Here is a 17,780-nt window from a genome sequence, read left to right as displayed (position 1 = left end):
ATGCAGTTACATTTACTTACCTCTTTCATGCTGATACAGAATACTCCTTCTCCCCCAAATGGAAACAGAAGTCCTTTCAGTTTTTGCAAACTACCCATGTCCTCCCTTGTCACAGCGAAGGGCTGTGAATTTTGTAAGAGGGCAGGAATTCCTGGATGCCTGCTCAGGGAGCAAGGACAGGCAGGCAGGCTGCTTGCAGGGGACTGCCCAGGGGTAAGCAGGTTTTTAATCCCTTTTTTCCCAGGTAGATCTGGAGATGCCACAGTGATACTAAAGTTTATCGGTGATCTCAGTAGCAATGTGCCAGCCTGACTCGAGAGTTTCGGTTGTCTCCAAGCTGAAGAGATGCCAGTGAGTGAGCAAAGGCTGTGACCTCCGTCCACCGCAAAGACACAGCGCTGGCATGAAAGCATATGTTTTAAGTGGTTTTCAGAGAGCTTGCTTGATATCTGGGTTGCTGTAAAAGCTGCTTGAAGGCTGTTTTCTGACGGAAATTGCTCTGTCTTAACCATGTTGTTGTAAGTGTTGTCTTTAATTGGAAAGATGCCACTTATCTGCTCACGTGCATGCCAGCAGCAGGGTGACTGCATGCACAGCATCTGCCAGGAGAGCCTCATGTATTCTGTTTACTTTAATGGTAATGCCAAGAAAGTTCAACACACTATTGATTTTTGCATTCCCCCTCCAGTTCTCTTGTAAAGTGAACTGAAGTGCTCGGTAAATAGCAAAGCAAACCAAAAAAAGCCTTGTGTTATGGCTGCTCTTGGTGTGAACACTTGGCTGCTCTTTACCTGCTGCTGTGCTCTTCCTTTTAAACAGCTTTAAACACCTTTTTAGAAGTCTCTGTGAGAACTGGGGGGAATGAAGGTAGGCAGTGCCTCTTCCTAAAGTTTACCACTGGCTGTCAAGTCTGCTTATGGATTCCGTCTCAACACAGACTGCCCACTTAAAATAACTAAATGCAGCATAGAAATTACAGGCTCTGTCTCCTGCTCCGGCTTCCAATATTTGAGGAGCTAGGAAAAACTCTCTGCACTGCCTTTTGCTTCCCAGCTTGATAAACAAACCCAGAAATGTTTTTGACCGCACAGATTTGGTTTCCCTCTCCTGCCACCTCTATGTTTGGTTCCTTTCTCTCATGAACATGATGGGTGATGGCTGTAGTGCACATGGTTCCTGGACCAGCTTGTCCTGGGCTTTTTCCCCCATAAAAGGAAAAGTCCTCCTGTTTTCTGATGGTAGAACATGCCCTTTTCTCACTTATTTATTATGAGACCCTTTTTAAAAGGTGCTAGTGTCTCCCTGCCCTTCTTCATTCTGCATAATAATTGGAGCAAAGGCAGCCTTGGTGTGGGGTAAGTTGATGCTTTCCATTAGCACCTGGAATGAGAAGCATGTAATGCTGAGCTCAACTTGAATTGTAGGAGTGGAAACTTCCTTTGCTGAGTTGTTCTGGAAAGTTTTGGCTCAAGTGGTTGAGCCCTTTCCGAGAAGGAGACCAGTGGGTATCTGTTCAGGTTGTGTTTAGGAAATGAGCTGGCAGCCATCTGCTTTTAGGTGTATCTGAATGTTGCTGGCCAGGGTTTAATCTCAGCGTGCTTGCGTAGCATGAGTTTTGCTACTGTTGTTCACCCAAGCCATACTCCAGCTGCAAGGAGCAAAGACAAGTGTATTTTGGTTGCTCTCTTAGTGTCCTGCACTGTGCACACACTTGCATGCCCTCTTCATATCAGGTGGGGTCCCCTGCGCACGTTCTGTCCCCAGCTCTCTGGGTTCATCCTCTCTGGGAAGTCCAAACATGGGAGCTGCTCTCACTTGCTGTGGCCTCCTGCTTGAAACTAGGTTTTGCTTCATTTTCCTTGCTAGGAAGTCACAGTCCTTCCCTCTTCCTCACATTGCTCAGAGAAATACTGGCATTTCATCTTTTCTTTAAAAAAAAATCTTTGGGAAAACATCATGAAAGAGCTTTTATTTTCTGTTTTTTTTTTTCTTTTCATTTTAATTTTCTTTTTCTTTTTTCATGAAAGCTGACAGAGAAAGTGAATTACAGGCAAAGAAAAAGAAGCAGGCGATGAATGAGAAGAACAGGGTTTGAATTTTGAGATCAGATTCATCAAATTCTGACACCAAGCGCATCAGAGGCTGGCCTGCTGTGATGAACTGGGCTAATTGGAGGTGCCTGTGCTGGGTTGACTGGGGCCAGGAAGGCAGGGCTGCTGGCTAACAGCTAACACCAAGAGTGCTATGCGAGAAGTGAATGGGATGTGACTGTCCAATCTCCCTTCCAAGGAAGAAAGGAGTGGGAACCAAAGAAATCTGGTAGCAGCTACTCTGGAGCAGAAGTGTGGTGGTGGCTTTCACATAAGGGGACTCCTTGCTGCAGGGTGTGGGTGCTGAAACTATTTCATGTAAATAAATTTGTGCTGGTTTAAGAAGTTGAATAGCAACTGAGGTCTCTCTGTACCAGCTTGTGACCTTGATTGAGGACCATAGGCACTGCTCTTGGCATAAAGGCTGTCTCCCTGCTGCTTCCCTCCCCAGTGCGCCCAGTGCCTCTGATCCGTTTGCTGCTGCTGCTTAGAAATTTCTGACTTTTTATTCTGCAACCCCCCCTTGCTGTAAGCCTGTGGTGCTGGCAGGCTCTGGACGACGCTCAGTAGTAGTGGCAGAAGATGAGGAGCCAAGAAGCTACGTGGTGACTCTGCCCACAGATACAATCCAGAGCTTCAGATGGGTGAGAAATGACAAGCCAAGGAGAAACAGGCACTGGCTTTGAAAAGCAGGGATTAAAATGCTTTTAATATTGAAGTGTAGCTGATGCCTGAATTCTCGAGCCCAAAAGCCAGTGCAGTCAGCAGAGAGATTCCTATTAACTCCACTTGGGTATGGATCAGACCTTTTAAGAAAGCATTTAATAGAATAGCATAGCATCTAATTAGAAACCTGCCCCTTCTGTTGGACCCCAGTGCCCTCTATCCCACCCCACCCTACGCCATTCCTGTGTCAGCATCATGCTCTGGCAGCTTATTCATCCTCTGGCTCTTTCCCCTGCCCAGGGGCTCAGAGCTTCCAAAACCCTTCAGGAGCTCTGAGATCCTCCTGGAGAATTTGCTTTTTCTCCTTTCTCATCCCCCTCTTGAAAGCAAAACGAAATGAGAGGAGCTGGGAGGGTGCAGTCCTATTGCCTACCTTCCTCCTTGGCAAAGTGGAAGGACAAGAAAAATATACATGGCTACAGTTACAAGCTGAGGCAGGAGTTCCTGCATGCAGGGGGAAAAAATACACCCCAAAAAGCAGCCAAACCGAAAAAACCCACAACAAACAGAATCCTAGCAGTAACAAAAGAAGCAACAACTACAAGAAAAAAAGCTCCTGAGGTCAACTGAAGTTCAAGACTTGGAGAAAGAAGGAAATTCTATGTGAGGAAGAGGGAGAAGGAGGCATGATTGAGAGAAAAGAGGCAAAAGGAGACAAGATAAATTGTGATTATCTGGCGGAATCAAGGCACTTAACTGCCCTGTCTGATTCCTGAGGGGAAACAAATGGAACCTATAACTTTGCACTGCAGAAAGATAATTTGTCCCTGTTTCCTCAGCCCTCGATGGTCGGCTCTTGTGTTTGTGGCGGCTCAAACAGCACCCTCAGTGCAGCTCCAGGGAGAGCCAGGACAGGCTGTTTTTCTTTGCAAGTGCCCTGTCAGATGTGGCGCCCCGTGTCCAAGCAGGACCCTTTGCTTTTTTAATGTTTTCCAAGTGATGCAGACACACTTACGTGGAGGTGCTAGCATTGCTTTTGCAATCCTTTGGCAATTCCTGTGTTGCTTCCATGAAAGAGAGTGTGGAGTCCAAATGCAGAGCTAATTATTACCGGGTTGGGTGCTTGCCTTGGTCTGGCTTCACCTATTGGTGGGACAATAGAACCCTTCCAGTGATGAGGAAGAAATGGGATTTCTTGTGGCCTGTTGAGTGGTGACTATGGCACAGGTGATCCAGCTGTGTGTTTGCTCTGTGCTATCCAGGTAGTTAGTCTGCTCCTCTTCCCTTGGTGCAGAAAAGAGGGGAGAAAAGATATTGGAGGGGGTGGGGGGGAAGTAGTATTAAATAAATTTGTGCTAAAGAAATCAATGGAAGGTAGCTCATACAAACTTCTGTCCTGGTGATGAAAAAACAAATGACAAAGCAACTGTGAAGTCTCGTTTCTCATTTAGGGATCTGTTTCTCATTATATTCTAATTAATTTGTTATTTTGATCTGCATTTTATGCATGGTGGTGGTTTGGGTTTGTTTTTCTTTTCCATAATGGGTGCAGACATGCTCTTGAGTTAGGCTTGTGATTACTGACTGATGCACAGGTAAGGCAGTGCTTTTGGTGCTTTACTTTTGAGGATTGGTTTAAAATGGTATTTTCCTGTAACACGTTGCTGCTTATAATTTAACATTCTGAGCTGTCCTATCTATGTCTTACTGAAGTTTCTTGTTGCTAACAAATAAAAGGAAAGAAAACTTGAGAAGGGAATAGGCTTTGAATGTTCCGCTCTTGTTTCCCTTTCCTCTTTTCCTTCTAAATCTGTCCTTGATTTTGACATTTTGGGAGCAAAGAGCAGTTGAGCGCAGCATGTTCTTTTACAGAGATCTACTGCACATCTGCAGACTGACCAGAGTGAGAAATGCAGGTGGGAGGATGCATTCTGCCCAGAAATGCCATGCCTTGTTCTCCAAGTTATTCTGAATTTAGGAGCCAAATTCCCTGAAGTGGGAAGTAGCTGTAATGCAAAGAGAGAAGAGTTAAATGCTCATTTGCTGGGTGATTGTGGGGTATTTTTTGGTCTGGTTTGGAGTTGTTTTTAGTGTGAGTAGGTTTGCAGCACACAAACCATGAATGTGACTACGAGTAGAAGTGGGTGGGACATGATTTTCCTATGCAGCAGGATTTTTAAGATCATGTCCCTTCCATTGTGATGCAACTGAGACATTTTGAAGTATTTGCAATTCTGGAGGGAACTGCAGATACCCTGTGGATCTAGGGCTTTTGAAAGAGATGTAGAGGGGGAAAGTCTATTCTGCCAAATTTAATAGGAAAAGCGAAGAGGCATGATCCTGGATTTATCTTGTCCTAGTTACTGGCTTTCAGTGCCATAGGGACTGTCACAGTCTTGCTTGTTTCCTGGGGCAAAGAAGCCTTTGCTAAGGATGGCTTTGGATGTCCTCCAAATTAAAGCCAAGCTAGTAACTTGCTTCATATCTAGCCTCCAATGTTTAAGAAAGTGTAGGGTTACTTCTTATCTCTGGTGTTGGCTTCATTGAAGAGATGGAAACATTGCAGATGAACTGGCTGATCGCAGTTTGGATAAGGTCTCTTGGTTTTGGGTCTTTGTCCAAAATGTCTTTGACTGTGGCCTGTCACTCACTTGCACCTGTGTTGGTAGAAGGAAAGAATTTCCCAGTAGTTAATTGTAGTTGTCCTTTTTAAAACAACTGCTATTTGTTCTCCAAATAGAAATGTGTCTGGGTTTGGGCACTGAGTCTTGCTGTGCTTTCGTGCTCTGGAATAGTAATCTTTAAGTATTATATTTGGTCCTCCTTATGGATGTGCTTGACATGGCCTGAGTCATGAGTGAAGCAGTTCAAGATTTTAAAGCCCTTGTTAAGTGTAAATCATTTTTGGTAGCTCTCAGTCATTTCTGGCTTCCTCTTGCATCCAGTGCTGATGTGGCCAACTGAGCAGCTTGCAGAATTGCAGCCTTGGCAGAACCAGCTATATAGCCCTAAAGTCACTCCTCCAAGTACCCAAAGAGAGCTGTGGCTCTGCCAGCTAGGACATGGAAAGAGCTGCTCTGCAGATGTGGTCCACCAGACATTTTTGGTCATGAAAACAGATTTTTACCAAACAAGCCCAAATTACCAAGCACTTCACCTGGCTGCTTGATCCTCCCCTTTATTTGCCATACTGTCACTCAAGTTTGTACTAACAGCAGTTTTATGTCACACTAGGATGTCCCCGTGACCATGGTTGGTGGCCTTGGAACCTGCCAGGCAGCTGGGTCATCACTCCAGTGTGCTTTGTCAATGTACAGCACTATATTTTTAATCAGAAAGTCACAAAGTGCCTTACAAAAGTCTATTATTTCTTTGCAGTTACCTTTATCTGCCAAAACTGTAATCTCATCAAAGAATAAAATCAGGTTTGTTTGACAAGGCCTATTTTCCATAAAATCATGTTGACTGGCAGTAATTATGTTCCTATCATTTAATCCTTTATTAATGGAATCTCATATCAGCTTTTTCCATTATTTCCATTGTGATTGATGGCGGGCCAACTGGTTGGTAATTGGCCATATTGCTCTGCTTGCCGAGCTGTGCCACTGCATTTATCCTGGGGTCTGCTGGAGGTTCCCTTTTTTTCCCAGATGGATGGACTTGTGGCATCTGTTCTCCTCGGCCACATGATTTGGAGTCTTGGAGTACTCTCTTACCGCCGAAGATGGCTCACACACAGGATGATGTGTTCCCTTCCAGTCCTCGAGGGAGGCCAGGTGGCCAAGGGAATCTCCCACCATTTCATCTACCCACCAGCTTTTTTCCTCCTATTTTTCTCCCCCATCCTGCTGAGAAGGGGATTGAAAGCAGCTGGGTATGTGACAGGGAGCCAGCCATGGTTGACCTGCCACAGCAAACTTTGAATGTGCTCAGAGCTGCCATGGAGAAGCCCAAAATGAAGGTTCTTATGGGGCTGAAATGATGGTGTCCATCCCTTGCTTTTGGAGCAGTAGAAGTCATCCTGCTCTGGGAGCTGTGTGGATATCAGAAAGAGGACTCATGGTCCCCATGCAACAATTTCAGAGGCTTTGTGTTGCCTCTTGTGTGCCCCTACGAAGAGACATTTACAACCACATGCCTGAATAAGGTCTTTATTGTCTGGACTATGCTGCAGGATGCTGCAGAAGATGGTTTTAAATATAATTTGGCAGAAGGCAGTGGTGGATTAGTCCCAGTGCTTCTCATTTTCTATGGGTTCCACATGCACTAGGATGACCAGTGTTTGCTAGAGCTGCCATGGTTAAAACAAAACCCAGGTCTCTGTCTCGTTCCAGGCCCTACCGAATCCCTGTGCCTTGAGGCACCTGTGGGCATCATAGGTTGTTTGCATCAACCCTTGGCACTGGGTTGTTTGCTTTTGACCTGGAAATGCTGTTATATCTGCTGGTGGCATCCCTCGGCAGGGGAGACTGAGGGAGGCTGGTGGGTGCTTATTCAGAAGAGGTGTGGGTTCCTCCACTATCTCTAGCGCTCGAGATGGCTATGCTGCTGAGCTAATGTGACTTTCTCTTTTGATAAGGGAGAGGGAGGAGAGGAACTGTGGTTTGGTTCATCTATACTAGAGAGAAGAGTAAGACCATGCGAAGCTTGACTCCCCTTGCTGCTTGAGGCATTGTAGCACCACAGGAAAATGGTTTGTGGATGACTTAAGGGAGGAAGGCAGAAGACCTGCGTTTTCTGGCAAGCCAAATGTTTTCAGGATTTCTTCCTCTCTGTCCTGTTTTGCTTATGATTTCTTTCCCTTCGGTCTCTCCCAGGTTCCTCAGTGACTCAGCTGCTGGCTCGGGACCTGGACAACGATCCACTGGTCTTTGGTGTGGTTGGTGAGGAGGCCAGCAGGTTCTTCGCTGTGGAGAGCATGACTGGCGTTGTCTGGCTCCGGCAGCCCTTGGACAGAGAGGTAATGCTGCTTGCTGCTGAGAGCATCGTCAGCTAAGGAGGGGCAGGGAAGAAACATTTCTGCTCAGATAAATGGTGGCTCTCCACCCTTTGTGGCAGCTGAAATGATGCCTGGGTGTTCCTCCTATGTGGAATCCAGGTGTGTTCACATCAAGGTCTGTTCCTTGTGTTAGCCACCTTCTCACTGCCTCCACTGAGCTAGGACACAGGGGATAAACAGGGTGCTCTGATTTGATCTGGCCTGTTGGTTTTCCTGGATCCCAGAATAGCATCTGTGAGTCTGGAAGTAAAGAAAATTATAAATGAACATGATTTACCAAAGAGCCAGGATGCTTATTCATTCAAGGAAATCTACAGGTTCCCTTTTTAAATGTTTGTTCTGATTAAATCCTTTACTACTTAGAACAGTGTGTGAAGAGATATGACGTATCCCTGCTTATTCAATCCCATCATGACTTTTCATCATCTTGTGGATTTAGGCTGCTGGATGCTAAATTTGGCAAGATTCTTGCCTTGAATCTGTTTCACACTCCTATTTTCAAGCATAGCTTTGGTGTGCAAAGATGATATCTCATCCAGGTGCCTGTTTTCAAAAGCCCTAGCCCTTGCTCTGGTTCTGGAGGGAGGAGAAAGGGATGGCACAGGCCCTTGGACAGGATCTTGGTCATACTGGAAAAATACTACATGACTTGGGCAATGTGCTTCATTTCCTCTGTGCTTCTCTTGCCTGTGCTTAGTACTTCATTGGCCAGGGGCAGTGTTGTGAAGATAAAACTCATTAACACACCTCAGGCACTGGCGGTCCTGATTGGAGCCAGCCAGATGTGGGGATCTGGAGGAGCAGAATGGTGGATGCAGCTCAGGCAGGGGAGGGCAAACCCGATTTCACAGTGTTAAGAGTGAGACTCTGGAAAAATGAAGTGGTTTTCTTCATCCCTCTCCCCTCCGCCTCCCTGTGCCAACAGCTGCTGGCATGAGTCATAAATCTTTCCTGATTTAAATACCTACTGTTTCCCAATACTTATGATACCAGCCTTAAGCCAAGGAGGAAGATCAATAGATTCTAGGTGTCTTCTGGTGTAGGATGGGAAGGGGAGGAGCTGAGCAGAGCTTTCATGCATGGTCAGGCTGAACCAGAAGAGGATCTTGCACCCGTCAACTGATCCCAGGGGCTCAAAGTCAGCAATACATGGAAAAGGGTGAAGATGGACACATACATAGCTTGGTACGGATATTGGGAAGGTGGAGGAAGCAGAACAGCATAGGAGGCAAGGGATGGAGGTGGCTAGCACGCTGGGAGCAGAGAATGCTGGCCTGGATGTGTGGGATCAAAAAGTCAGGGGAGAGAAAGCCATACAAGAAAATCAGTGGGAAAGGAAAAGCAGGAGATCAATTCTGGTACGATGGAAAAGAAGGGAGACTTGAAAGGGAGAGGGTGTCAGGGTAAGGTAAATGATGCAGGAGAAGGGAAAACAGAGAAAAAGAGGAAGGAGAGAATGTATGGAGGCAAAACAAATTGTAAAATATTTTTTACTCCCACAAAGATTAGAAGGAAAACCGCTTGTGGGGTTTTTTTAAAGAAAAGACAGACCCCAAGTATAGAAGATGTATGTGCTAACATGAAGGGTGGAGATGGAAATTAGCATGCGGCAGCTTTCTCTGATTTATTTTGTTGGGTTTTTAGCATTTCAGTACTCAACTGGTTGTTTCTTTTCTCTTATTTTTCCTTTCTTCCCTACTCCTTTTCCTCTCATGGCAGCACTGATGGGAGGGGGAAACAGGGCTGCAAGGTTTTGATGCAGCAGGGTGGCATGTCACAAGAAGAGGCTCTCTTCTCCATCAGTATTTCAGCTCTTCTTTCTGCCTGCAAGCACTGCTGCAAGGCAAGTGCTAGGGAAGGCATTCTCAGGTTCAGTTCCCCAGCTGTTTGGAAAGGAGGCCTGGGATAGGCGGATGTGGGGGCAGGAGGGTGCATGCTCCGGTGAGCTGTCCCCCAGTCCCTTCCCCAAGATGAACTGCTACCTTGGTGCAAGCAGAGCTCCTGCTCTGGGCACCAGTGGCTGCTGCTTGTCCCTGAGCTGATCTTATTAGTAATAAATCAACCCAATCTGCAGCACAAAGAGCCATCTCAAGCTTGCTTTCTAGACTTTCCTGCATGATGCTTTGGAAGCATTGACTTGCTGTGCTCTGTCGGCTCAGGCAGGAGCACTGGGAATGTGAAGGGATGCTGGAGGAGGAAGAGGTTGCTGGAACTGGGGGAACTGAAACACCAGGTGGTGCCCAGGTACCAGATAGGTGGGGTGGTCCAAGTCCTGCTGCCCATCCCAGAGTGATTCCTTGGCAAAACATGAGTGAAACAATTGCTGGTGGGAAAGAAAGGTCAGGAAGAGAAAGTCTGCCTCCACTAGCAATATTCCCCTGCCCTGACAGCAAAGTAATTGCCTCTTCCCCACTTATCCCTCACCTCAGAACCAATGACTTTAATATATTACAGTTTAAGACCAAGCTGTTTATTTAGTTAAAGCAGTAACAGTCAGAGAGGACTGCACAGGCATTTGTTTGAATGGGCTTAAGGGCTTTCAGGCAGTTCTTAATACAGACCCTGGGCTTATCCCACTGTTCCCAGATATGTGATATATGAAGAACTACTGCATGGCAGGTAAAGTGAGAAAGCAGCAGCAACATTTAGATGTCCTCAGTGAGACTGTGTTGTATTGTCATATTGAACAAAGGCTGATTACACAGCTTTTTCTTTGGATTTTCTTCTCTTTTTGCATTGTCCCTGTATCTTGCAGTTGGAGATGGCACTGTGGGTAGAAAACTGCTTTTCTCAGCCTTGCACTTTCCTCCTTGCCGATACAAGCAGGCAGCCTCTGGTGTTGGAGACCGGGCGGGTGTTCAAAGAGAGCTAGGGCTTGCTGGCATGCTACAGAAGGTTAAACAGTGGGCTTCTCTCATCTACTTCAGCCTAGTTGTCTGTTTAAAGTGCTCAGCTGCTAGTCAGGGGGTCAGTTCCATAGTCCCTGCATCCTCCTGACCCAGAGCAGAGTGGCTCTCTGTGCCTGTAAACTACACTGGAGCCCCACCGGCATTAATATTTCTCAGCATTTTATACTCAATGTAGGTAATTGCACTCAAGCGCCTGTTCTCTTCTTGAAGGTCCTGAAAGCATTTTGCATGTAATAATATTGGCTAAAAGTCCCAAGCCTGCCATCTGCAGATAAACACTACAGTATCTTTAATTATATGTTTTTCTTCTCTTTCCCTTTCAGACTAAGTCAGAATTCACGGTTGAATTTTCTGTCAGTGACAGCCAAGGGGTAAGTGTGATTTCTCATTTCATGGTCTCTGGCATGGGTGGAGAGGAGCAGGGAGGATGAGCACGCGGGTCTCCAGGGGACTTTCTGCATCACCCTGAGGGGTATGGGGAGCAGGGCCATCCCTGGCCATTGCTCACCAAAAGCCCACATCAGAGAACAACTGCAGGCTTGCTTTAGGTTTTAAATCCATGCATAAAGCTGACAACCGCTCTCTGTTGTTTATCCTTGTGACCACAGGTGATCAAAGGGACAGTCAACATCCAAGTGGGAGATGTGAATGACAATGCCCCGCGGTTCCACAACCAGCCCTACAGTGTCCGAATCCCAGAGGTAGGGATTGCTGCAGCCTCTCCACACAGCTTGGCTTATGGCTCTTCCTGCAGTGGCCATGCTTGCTGCCTTTGCCACCACAGATCTGGCTGTGTGAAGGCCACAGGGCTGTCCTCCTGCCCTGGATCCTCACTGAGGTTGGGGGCAGGATTAAACATCTGGAAGTTATTGTTTTCTGAAAATACGCAGAAGCAAGGTGACCCATGTTTTGGGTGTTGGGAAGGCAGGTGGGAGAGGATTTGGGATTTGGGGTCTTTGCAGCTTTGATGATGTCTTTCCTGTGACAAATATGAACTTCGAAAATAGCTGTAAATGGGATTCTGTTTCTTTTTTCTTCTGAGCCGGGGAGAATCTCTGTGCAGCTCTTATCACAGAGGCAACCTGAGGCAGGGATAAATATTTTTCCAAACAGCTGATTTCTGCAGAGTCCTGCCCAAAGGCTTCTGTCTTTGGTAGTGGTTGCCTTTAACATGAGACCATCATTGTCCCATCATGTCCTAGGAATAGGTAGGAAAGGACCACCTTTCCCTGCTCTGGTGGCCCAACCTCCCATTATTGCAGAGAGAGTTTTCATGTTAGATCAGGTTGCTCACAGCTTTATCCAGCCAAGTGTTGAATATTTCCAAGAACAGTTTCCCCGGGCTTCTGCCGCTCTCTCTCCATGCTGGTCCTTGCAAGGAAGGTGATACTAGTCATACCGTCAGGGAGAGCTTCTGCACCTAGAACCCGGCTTGGCAGAAATACACCAGGAACTCAGAGATCTAATGTGAATTTAGGCTTTAAAGATGTTGAGCAAAAGGTGCTTGCTAGTGCTAGGACAACAAGGTCAGGGTATTATATTCGAAATAGGGAATTAGTAGGGGACCTCATGTCATCCAGTGAAGGGAACCTCTCCCTCTTGCACCCTCGTGCCAGGACAGAGCGTGTTTCCCCCCAGAGCATGCCTCTTGTGTGCATGAGGTCAAGTGTTCTTCTGTGTGTGTGAAATCAAGCAGTCTACGGTAATTGAGAGGTACAAATGATTGTGTTACAATGGTTTATTTAATATGCTGGCTGCTGGTGCCCTGCCGTGCTGGGCTTTGATCTTTCCCTTTCCCTCTGCTGTGAGGATGAGGTTTCTTCATTAAGTTGCTTGTGATGTATGAGCCGGAGTTTTAGTCTCATCTTTGCACCAAGTCATCTGAAACCTCCCTTTGAGAATGACACTGGGTCAGAGTCATTTCTTCTCTTTAAAGCATGAGCAGCGCAGAAATGACTTGCCAAAACATCCACGAGCTGCTCCCTGCTTTTGTCTTTCTGCTTGGAACTCTGGAAGCTGATGGTGGCTGTCTTGCCTTGCTACTGCTTCTTCTGGTGATGGTCTGTCTGCAGAGGTCTGCAAAGCAAAAGGAATGTCAGTGGGACCGAAGGAGAACGGTCTTCTTTTCCCTGCCCCCAGATTTGGCTATGGTTTTGTTATTTACTGCACCTGGTACAGAGGGCTTCCTTCTCCACATGAAGAGATGGAAAATGGGCTTTAGCAAGCACGGTGCTTCCCCCAGTGCTCTTGCTTTGTCAATTGGCCTTTAGAGCTGTGTTTTTCTGGAGGCTGGCCTCATCTTAATTATAAGATGCCATGTGCCAGCTTCCAGTTTCTATCTGTGATCTTTAACCAAGGGCACCGATCAGAGGGTAATGAGCCACGAATGCATTGCCCAGCTGGTATCCTGAAGGCACTTCTGTTCCTCTGCTGAGGAGAGAGCCTTTCCTTGTCAGGCAATGTGAGAGCAGGGCATGGGGTCCCACTATCTAAAGAGGACCCTCCAAGTGCCCACAGTAGATGTAAGCAATGAACTTATGCCTGTGCTGGCATGGCCCTCAAGGAAGAGATGCCCGCTTGCTTTGTTGGGCCACGTGTTTTCCCTGTTGCTTCTCCACAAATACTCAAAGCTGGAGGTGACACAGCATGGAGATGTGCCTTCAGAAGCTGAGGCTCTTGGAGCCAGGGGACACCTGGGGTGCAGCTGAGGCTGGGGAACCGTTCATGAGTTAGGTGATGACAGTGTCCCTGGATCAACATCCAGATAGCTCAGGCCAGGGTGAGCACCTAGAGTGGGTAGCAAAATCTGCCTCAGACTAACCAGCCCAAGCCAAAGAGCCTATGGCTAATGAATAAACAGGGGCTGGAGCTTGGGGACAGGGAAGAGTCTAGCAGAAGTGCTAGTGTGGCTTTGCATAGGCTGGCTCTGTGCAGAATTGGCAGCTAATGAGAGTTTCTCTCTTTTTAATTTTGAGATAAATGGATGTATCGATTTGCAGTTGTCCTAGCTAATGGACCAGCAACAGAAAGGCTATTTAAACCTCACTGCTATTGTGTGGCACTGGGAAAGTCAAAAGAAGAGTGTGCATAAATAAATGAAACATGAAGTAAACTGACCTTTAAAAACAATACTGCCTCTAAATACCCGTCCTGGCGTTTTACGCAGTCTGCTTGATATGAGAATGGGAATTTATTTGGCCATGGAGACTGCAATTCCTCTCTAGCATGGGGAGAGGGGAGAGGATGCCTAGTTTAACTGTGGACTCCTCTGAATCACAGCAGCTCCAAATACCCAGACAGGGGATCGTTCATGTGTTGGGCTAATGCCACTGTTCCTTTGTGCTTGTCATGTCTTAATCACATCCCCAGCACCTGCCTGGAATAGCTGACCAAGGGCCCATGTGTCCGGAGAGGAATATTGCTCCGGCGTAATTGTCCGTCCCGTCTGGGCAAGGGCACCCCATGATTTGCTTGTCAAAAGGCAACGAGGCAGTGCGAGTGCTTTCAAGTCCATAAAGAAAAGGGGAATCCTGCTAGAATTGGCAACTTAATTCACCAAGCTGGCCTTGACAGAGCTCATTAAGTTCTCGTGTATTCATTTCAGGCTAATGGCTGTCATGCTGACTGCTGTTTGATTTGCTATAATAGACTTTTATGGTTTTCCAGTTTGCTAGGACGTGTGTGCTCGTGTCCCTGCCCTGTGGTGCTGCTGTAGTACATTAGTTAGCTGCTCATGTGCTTGCTACTCTGACCTTCAGGGTTTGTTCTCTTCTTGGATGCATCCCTTGCACTTCACCTCTTGCACACACTCTTTTTTTTACCCTCTTCATCCTCGCCCAGCCCCAGGCTACCATGTTTCTGAGAGTCTCAGGGTTTGGCTTTCAAATCAGGAGACATATTGCTGAGCCCATGGCAGGCTGTTGTGGCGATGCCTCAGTTTCTGACAAGTCTGATCTGCTTTATCTAATCTATTTTTCCATTTCACTGGATCTCTAGGAAACTCAGTCTTGTTGGATTGTCATGGTTCAGAGCTTTTATGTGAAGCAAGCAAATGAAGTGGAGCCAAGCACCTCACTGGTTTTGTGGCATCTAGTGTGGTGTTGGGATGTGGGTGGACTGTTTTCCCTAGGTGCCTGCTAGGCTTTCCAGTCCTAGCTTCCAGGCATGAGACCTTCTGGGGCACACAGCCCTCTGTTTCACCTTTGAAGTGAACAGCCTTTAAGCTTATGGTTGAAAGGCATGGCTCTGCAAGCCTCTCTCTTCTGCATCTGCTACTTCCAGGTGCTACGCTGTTTACAGGAGCACATCTTGGGTCCTGCAGAGAAGGTTCCTCAAACACTGAGGCTGTTACGTGGTGTGATAGCCAAGTCTAGTACCTTCTTGTGAAGATCTGTTTTCGCCCATGACTCCCCAATATCCTGAGCTTGCTGATCGAGTTCAAACTGCCCATAGCCTTCTCCTGGGCCTGGAGCATCATCAGTTTTCACGTGCTGGCAGAAAGGTCACTTAATTGTTGGTTTCTTCACTGAATGTCCCCTCAGGAGGTTTCCAGTGGGGTTTTATCTTCTTTGTTGCCTCCCCCACCTCATTTCTTCTGTTACATTTAACAATGATTTATAAAGTAATATGTGTTGTTGGATTCCATCTTCTAGCAAAAAGCTGTCCTTGGCAGGCTCTGGGCCATAGACTGCTGTTTAGCGCCCTGAACATTCATGAGATGACAGTTGCACCGCACTGAACTATCTGTAACTTGACAGGAGATACTAACTATAACGGGGTTCTGTTTTTGAAAGGCACCCACTGCGTCTGTAACTGCACCTATCTGCCTTTGGAATTTGCTCACATCTTGAGTTCAAGCAAATGCTAGTAAGAGGCAGGGCTCTGGGAAAGGAGTTTAAAAATGAAAAGTTTCTGTGCCGCTCACAACATTGGCTAGGCACCTGTAGCCCAGCTTGCAGGTGTTGCATCTCCTGAACTCAACCCTGATTTACCAATTTGTTTTAATTGGGGGGCAGCCAGGCACTTGCAATTGACAGCAGTCTCTTCTGCTCAGGGAGCAGCCTCTGGGATTGAGCCTTCGCAAGCTGTTGGTCACAGTTTCCATCCTTAATATGATGGTGTAGTTGAAATGGTGAATTTTATGACTTTTTTTAATTGTGCAGAAAAGTGTTTGGCAGGGAGGCAGAGAGAAAGGAGGGAACCGTCACTGCCCTGTTCCATTAAACAGCCTGGAACTAGACCATGCTAGATGGTGACCAGGGGCAGGGAGGATCAGAGAAAACCCTAAAAGCCCTAGCTGTAATTAAAATTATTATTTTGTTTTAATGGTAATAATGTCTGTAATTACATCAGTTTCCATGCCATCCTGCCCGGGTGTCTTCGGGGGCTCATATAATTCTATTGCGATGGCTCTGAGGCCTGATGCTACGCATATGAAGCAGCTGCAATGAGAGTTAGTTCCTGCTTCAGCTGCATTAGCCATTCCCTTGCATGCTTCCAGGCACCTTTTGGGGTTTTTCCCCCCCTTCCTTTAAATGAAGAACCTTTACATTGAAGACGATGATAACAGAGCTGGTAAGAAAGATGTTCCTGCCACGTTGCAAAACGGCCTATAATCATTGCTGGCTGATCTCCTTTCTCATTTCTTTCCTTTATTCCTTCCTTACCTCCTCCCTCCCCCCCCCCCCCCCCCCTTTCTCCCCACTCACTGTTTTTCTTCTCTCCCTGAGCTTATGCTTCTGTGTGGATTTTAGACCTGAACAAATAATTTACAATGAATAACTTATCCAGCCTTCCCCTCCTTCCGTCACTTTTGTGCAAACAGAATTTGCAAGCATATTGAACTCCTCTGCAGCACTTCAGATGCAACTTTATTTATTTATGGTGGTTTGGTGTGCTTTTTCAAAAACAGACTTCCTAGAAAGGCTACAAATTAGTGAATTATTCAAGCTGTGTTCATTAAACACTACTGGCCAGAAGCAAGCCAGTTCTCTCTCCTAGGTAGGTAAGCAGCACTGTCTCCCCTCCACCCTGGCATTCCATCGGCATGGCTGGTGCTGGGGACTGAGGGTGATCTCACCTCCTGTGCCTGCTGGAGAAGTGGGAGGTGAGGCTTCAACTGGTGCTCGCTGGAGCTAGATGGTCTCTATTGCACAGGCATGTAGTGATAATCTTCATCACAAGAAGCATTTATCAGACTTCCTAAGCATCCTCATTTTTAACTGTGTGTGTTGTTGCTGGGTTTCATAGCCAGCCTTCATCAGCCCTGATGGAATAGTTGGCTGACAGAATAACAGGTTAGATCTCCATATTGTCTCTCTGGCTTCAGAGAGCTGGTCATCATGAGATCGTTTTGATACTTTGCCTTTCCATATTTTTTTTAATTATTATTTTTTAGCAACCTTTAATTACTTTCCAACTTTGTCCAGCAAACTCACGGAAGCAGAGAGATGCTGTGCCTTCCCTTCAATAGTTTTAAGTGCAGGCATTCTGTCCATCTATTAAAGAGCCATCTCTTAGCTGGATGCGATAATCCTTTTCAGAGGGTTTCATCTGCTCTCTAATCACTAGGTAGAATATAATATCCCTCAAAGAAATCATGTCTTCTCCCCTCCTCTCTCAACCCCAGCCTGCATGATCTGCCAAGATGGGTCTACTTCTATATTGCTCAGGAAGATCAAATGTTAAAACATATCTTTACATAGAGAAAATTGCCAAGTCAAGATTTTACCATCAGTACCATTGGGCACCCTTTTTCATCAGTAATCAAGAGGCTGTGCCCATCTCCTAGCTAGCCCTGGCATGGAAGAGCAAAAAGGAGCTGAGAAAGTAGCAAGTGGATAGGGACTGAGGGATGTGAATAATGCACAAGTCATCAGGCTGAGTTTACTCTGACGGGTGGGATGCCATGTGTGCTGGCACGCTGGGTACGTTTAGCTCTGGGGCCAGTTTGTAAATATTCATAAAGGTCCCCACTTTCCACGTGCAAGCAAAACATAAACAGGCTGTTTAAGTGCTGGGAAGTATGGGTGCTGTCTTGGGCATCTGTTCTGGCTTTCGGATGCTGGCAGTTCCTTTGGGCAAGAGCTCAGAAACACATCAGCCGACAGCTGCCAT

General features: G+C 46.5%; 1 protein-coding gene across 5 annotated transcripts in view; it reads left to right on the top strand.

Annotated features, from left to right (window-relative positions):
• Nucleotides 1-17,780, top strand: part of CDH23 (cadherin related 23) — a 210,215-nt gene that overhangs the window by 41,876 nt on the left and 150,559 nt on the right. For all 5 annotated transcript variants that reach the window (XR_010610789.1, XM_065671015.1, XM_065671023.1 and 2 more), the window contains 3 exons: nucleotides 7,574-7,716; nucleotides 10,988-11,035; nucleotides 11,273-11,365. Coding sequence is in view for 4 of the 5 variants with exons in the window: in XM_065671015.1 (XP_065527087.1) it covers nucleotides 7,574-7,716; nucleotides 10,988-11,035; nucleotides 11,273-11,365 (284 nt within the window). In the remaining variant the exon portion in view is untranslated. The remainder of the gene's footprint in view (nucleotides 1-7,573; nucleotides 7,717-10,987; nucleotides 11,036-11,272; nucleotides 11,366-17,780) is intronic.

This window comes from Lathamus discolor, chromosome 3 (genome assembly GCF_037157495.1).
Source record: "Lathamus discolor isolate bLatDis1 chromosome 3, bLatDis1.hap1, whole genome shotgun sequence".
Taxonomy (NCBI): Eukaryota; Metazoa; Chordata; class Aves; order Psittaciformes; family Psittacidae; genus Lathamus; species Lathamus discolor.
The sequence above is the reverse complement of the archived record's forward strand: the minus strand, read 5'-3'. Positions and strand labels throughout refer to the sequence as shown.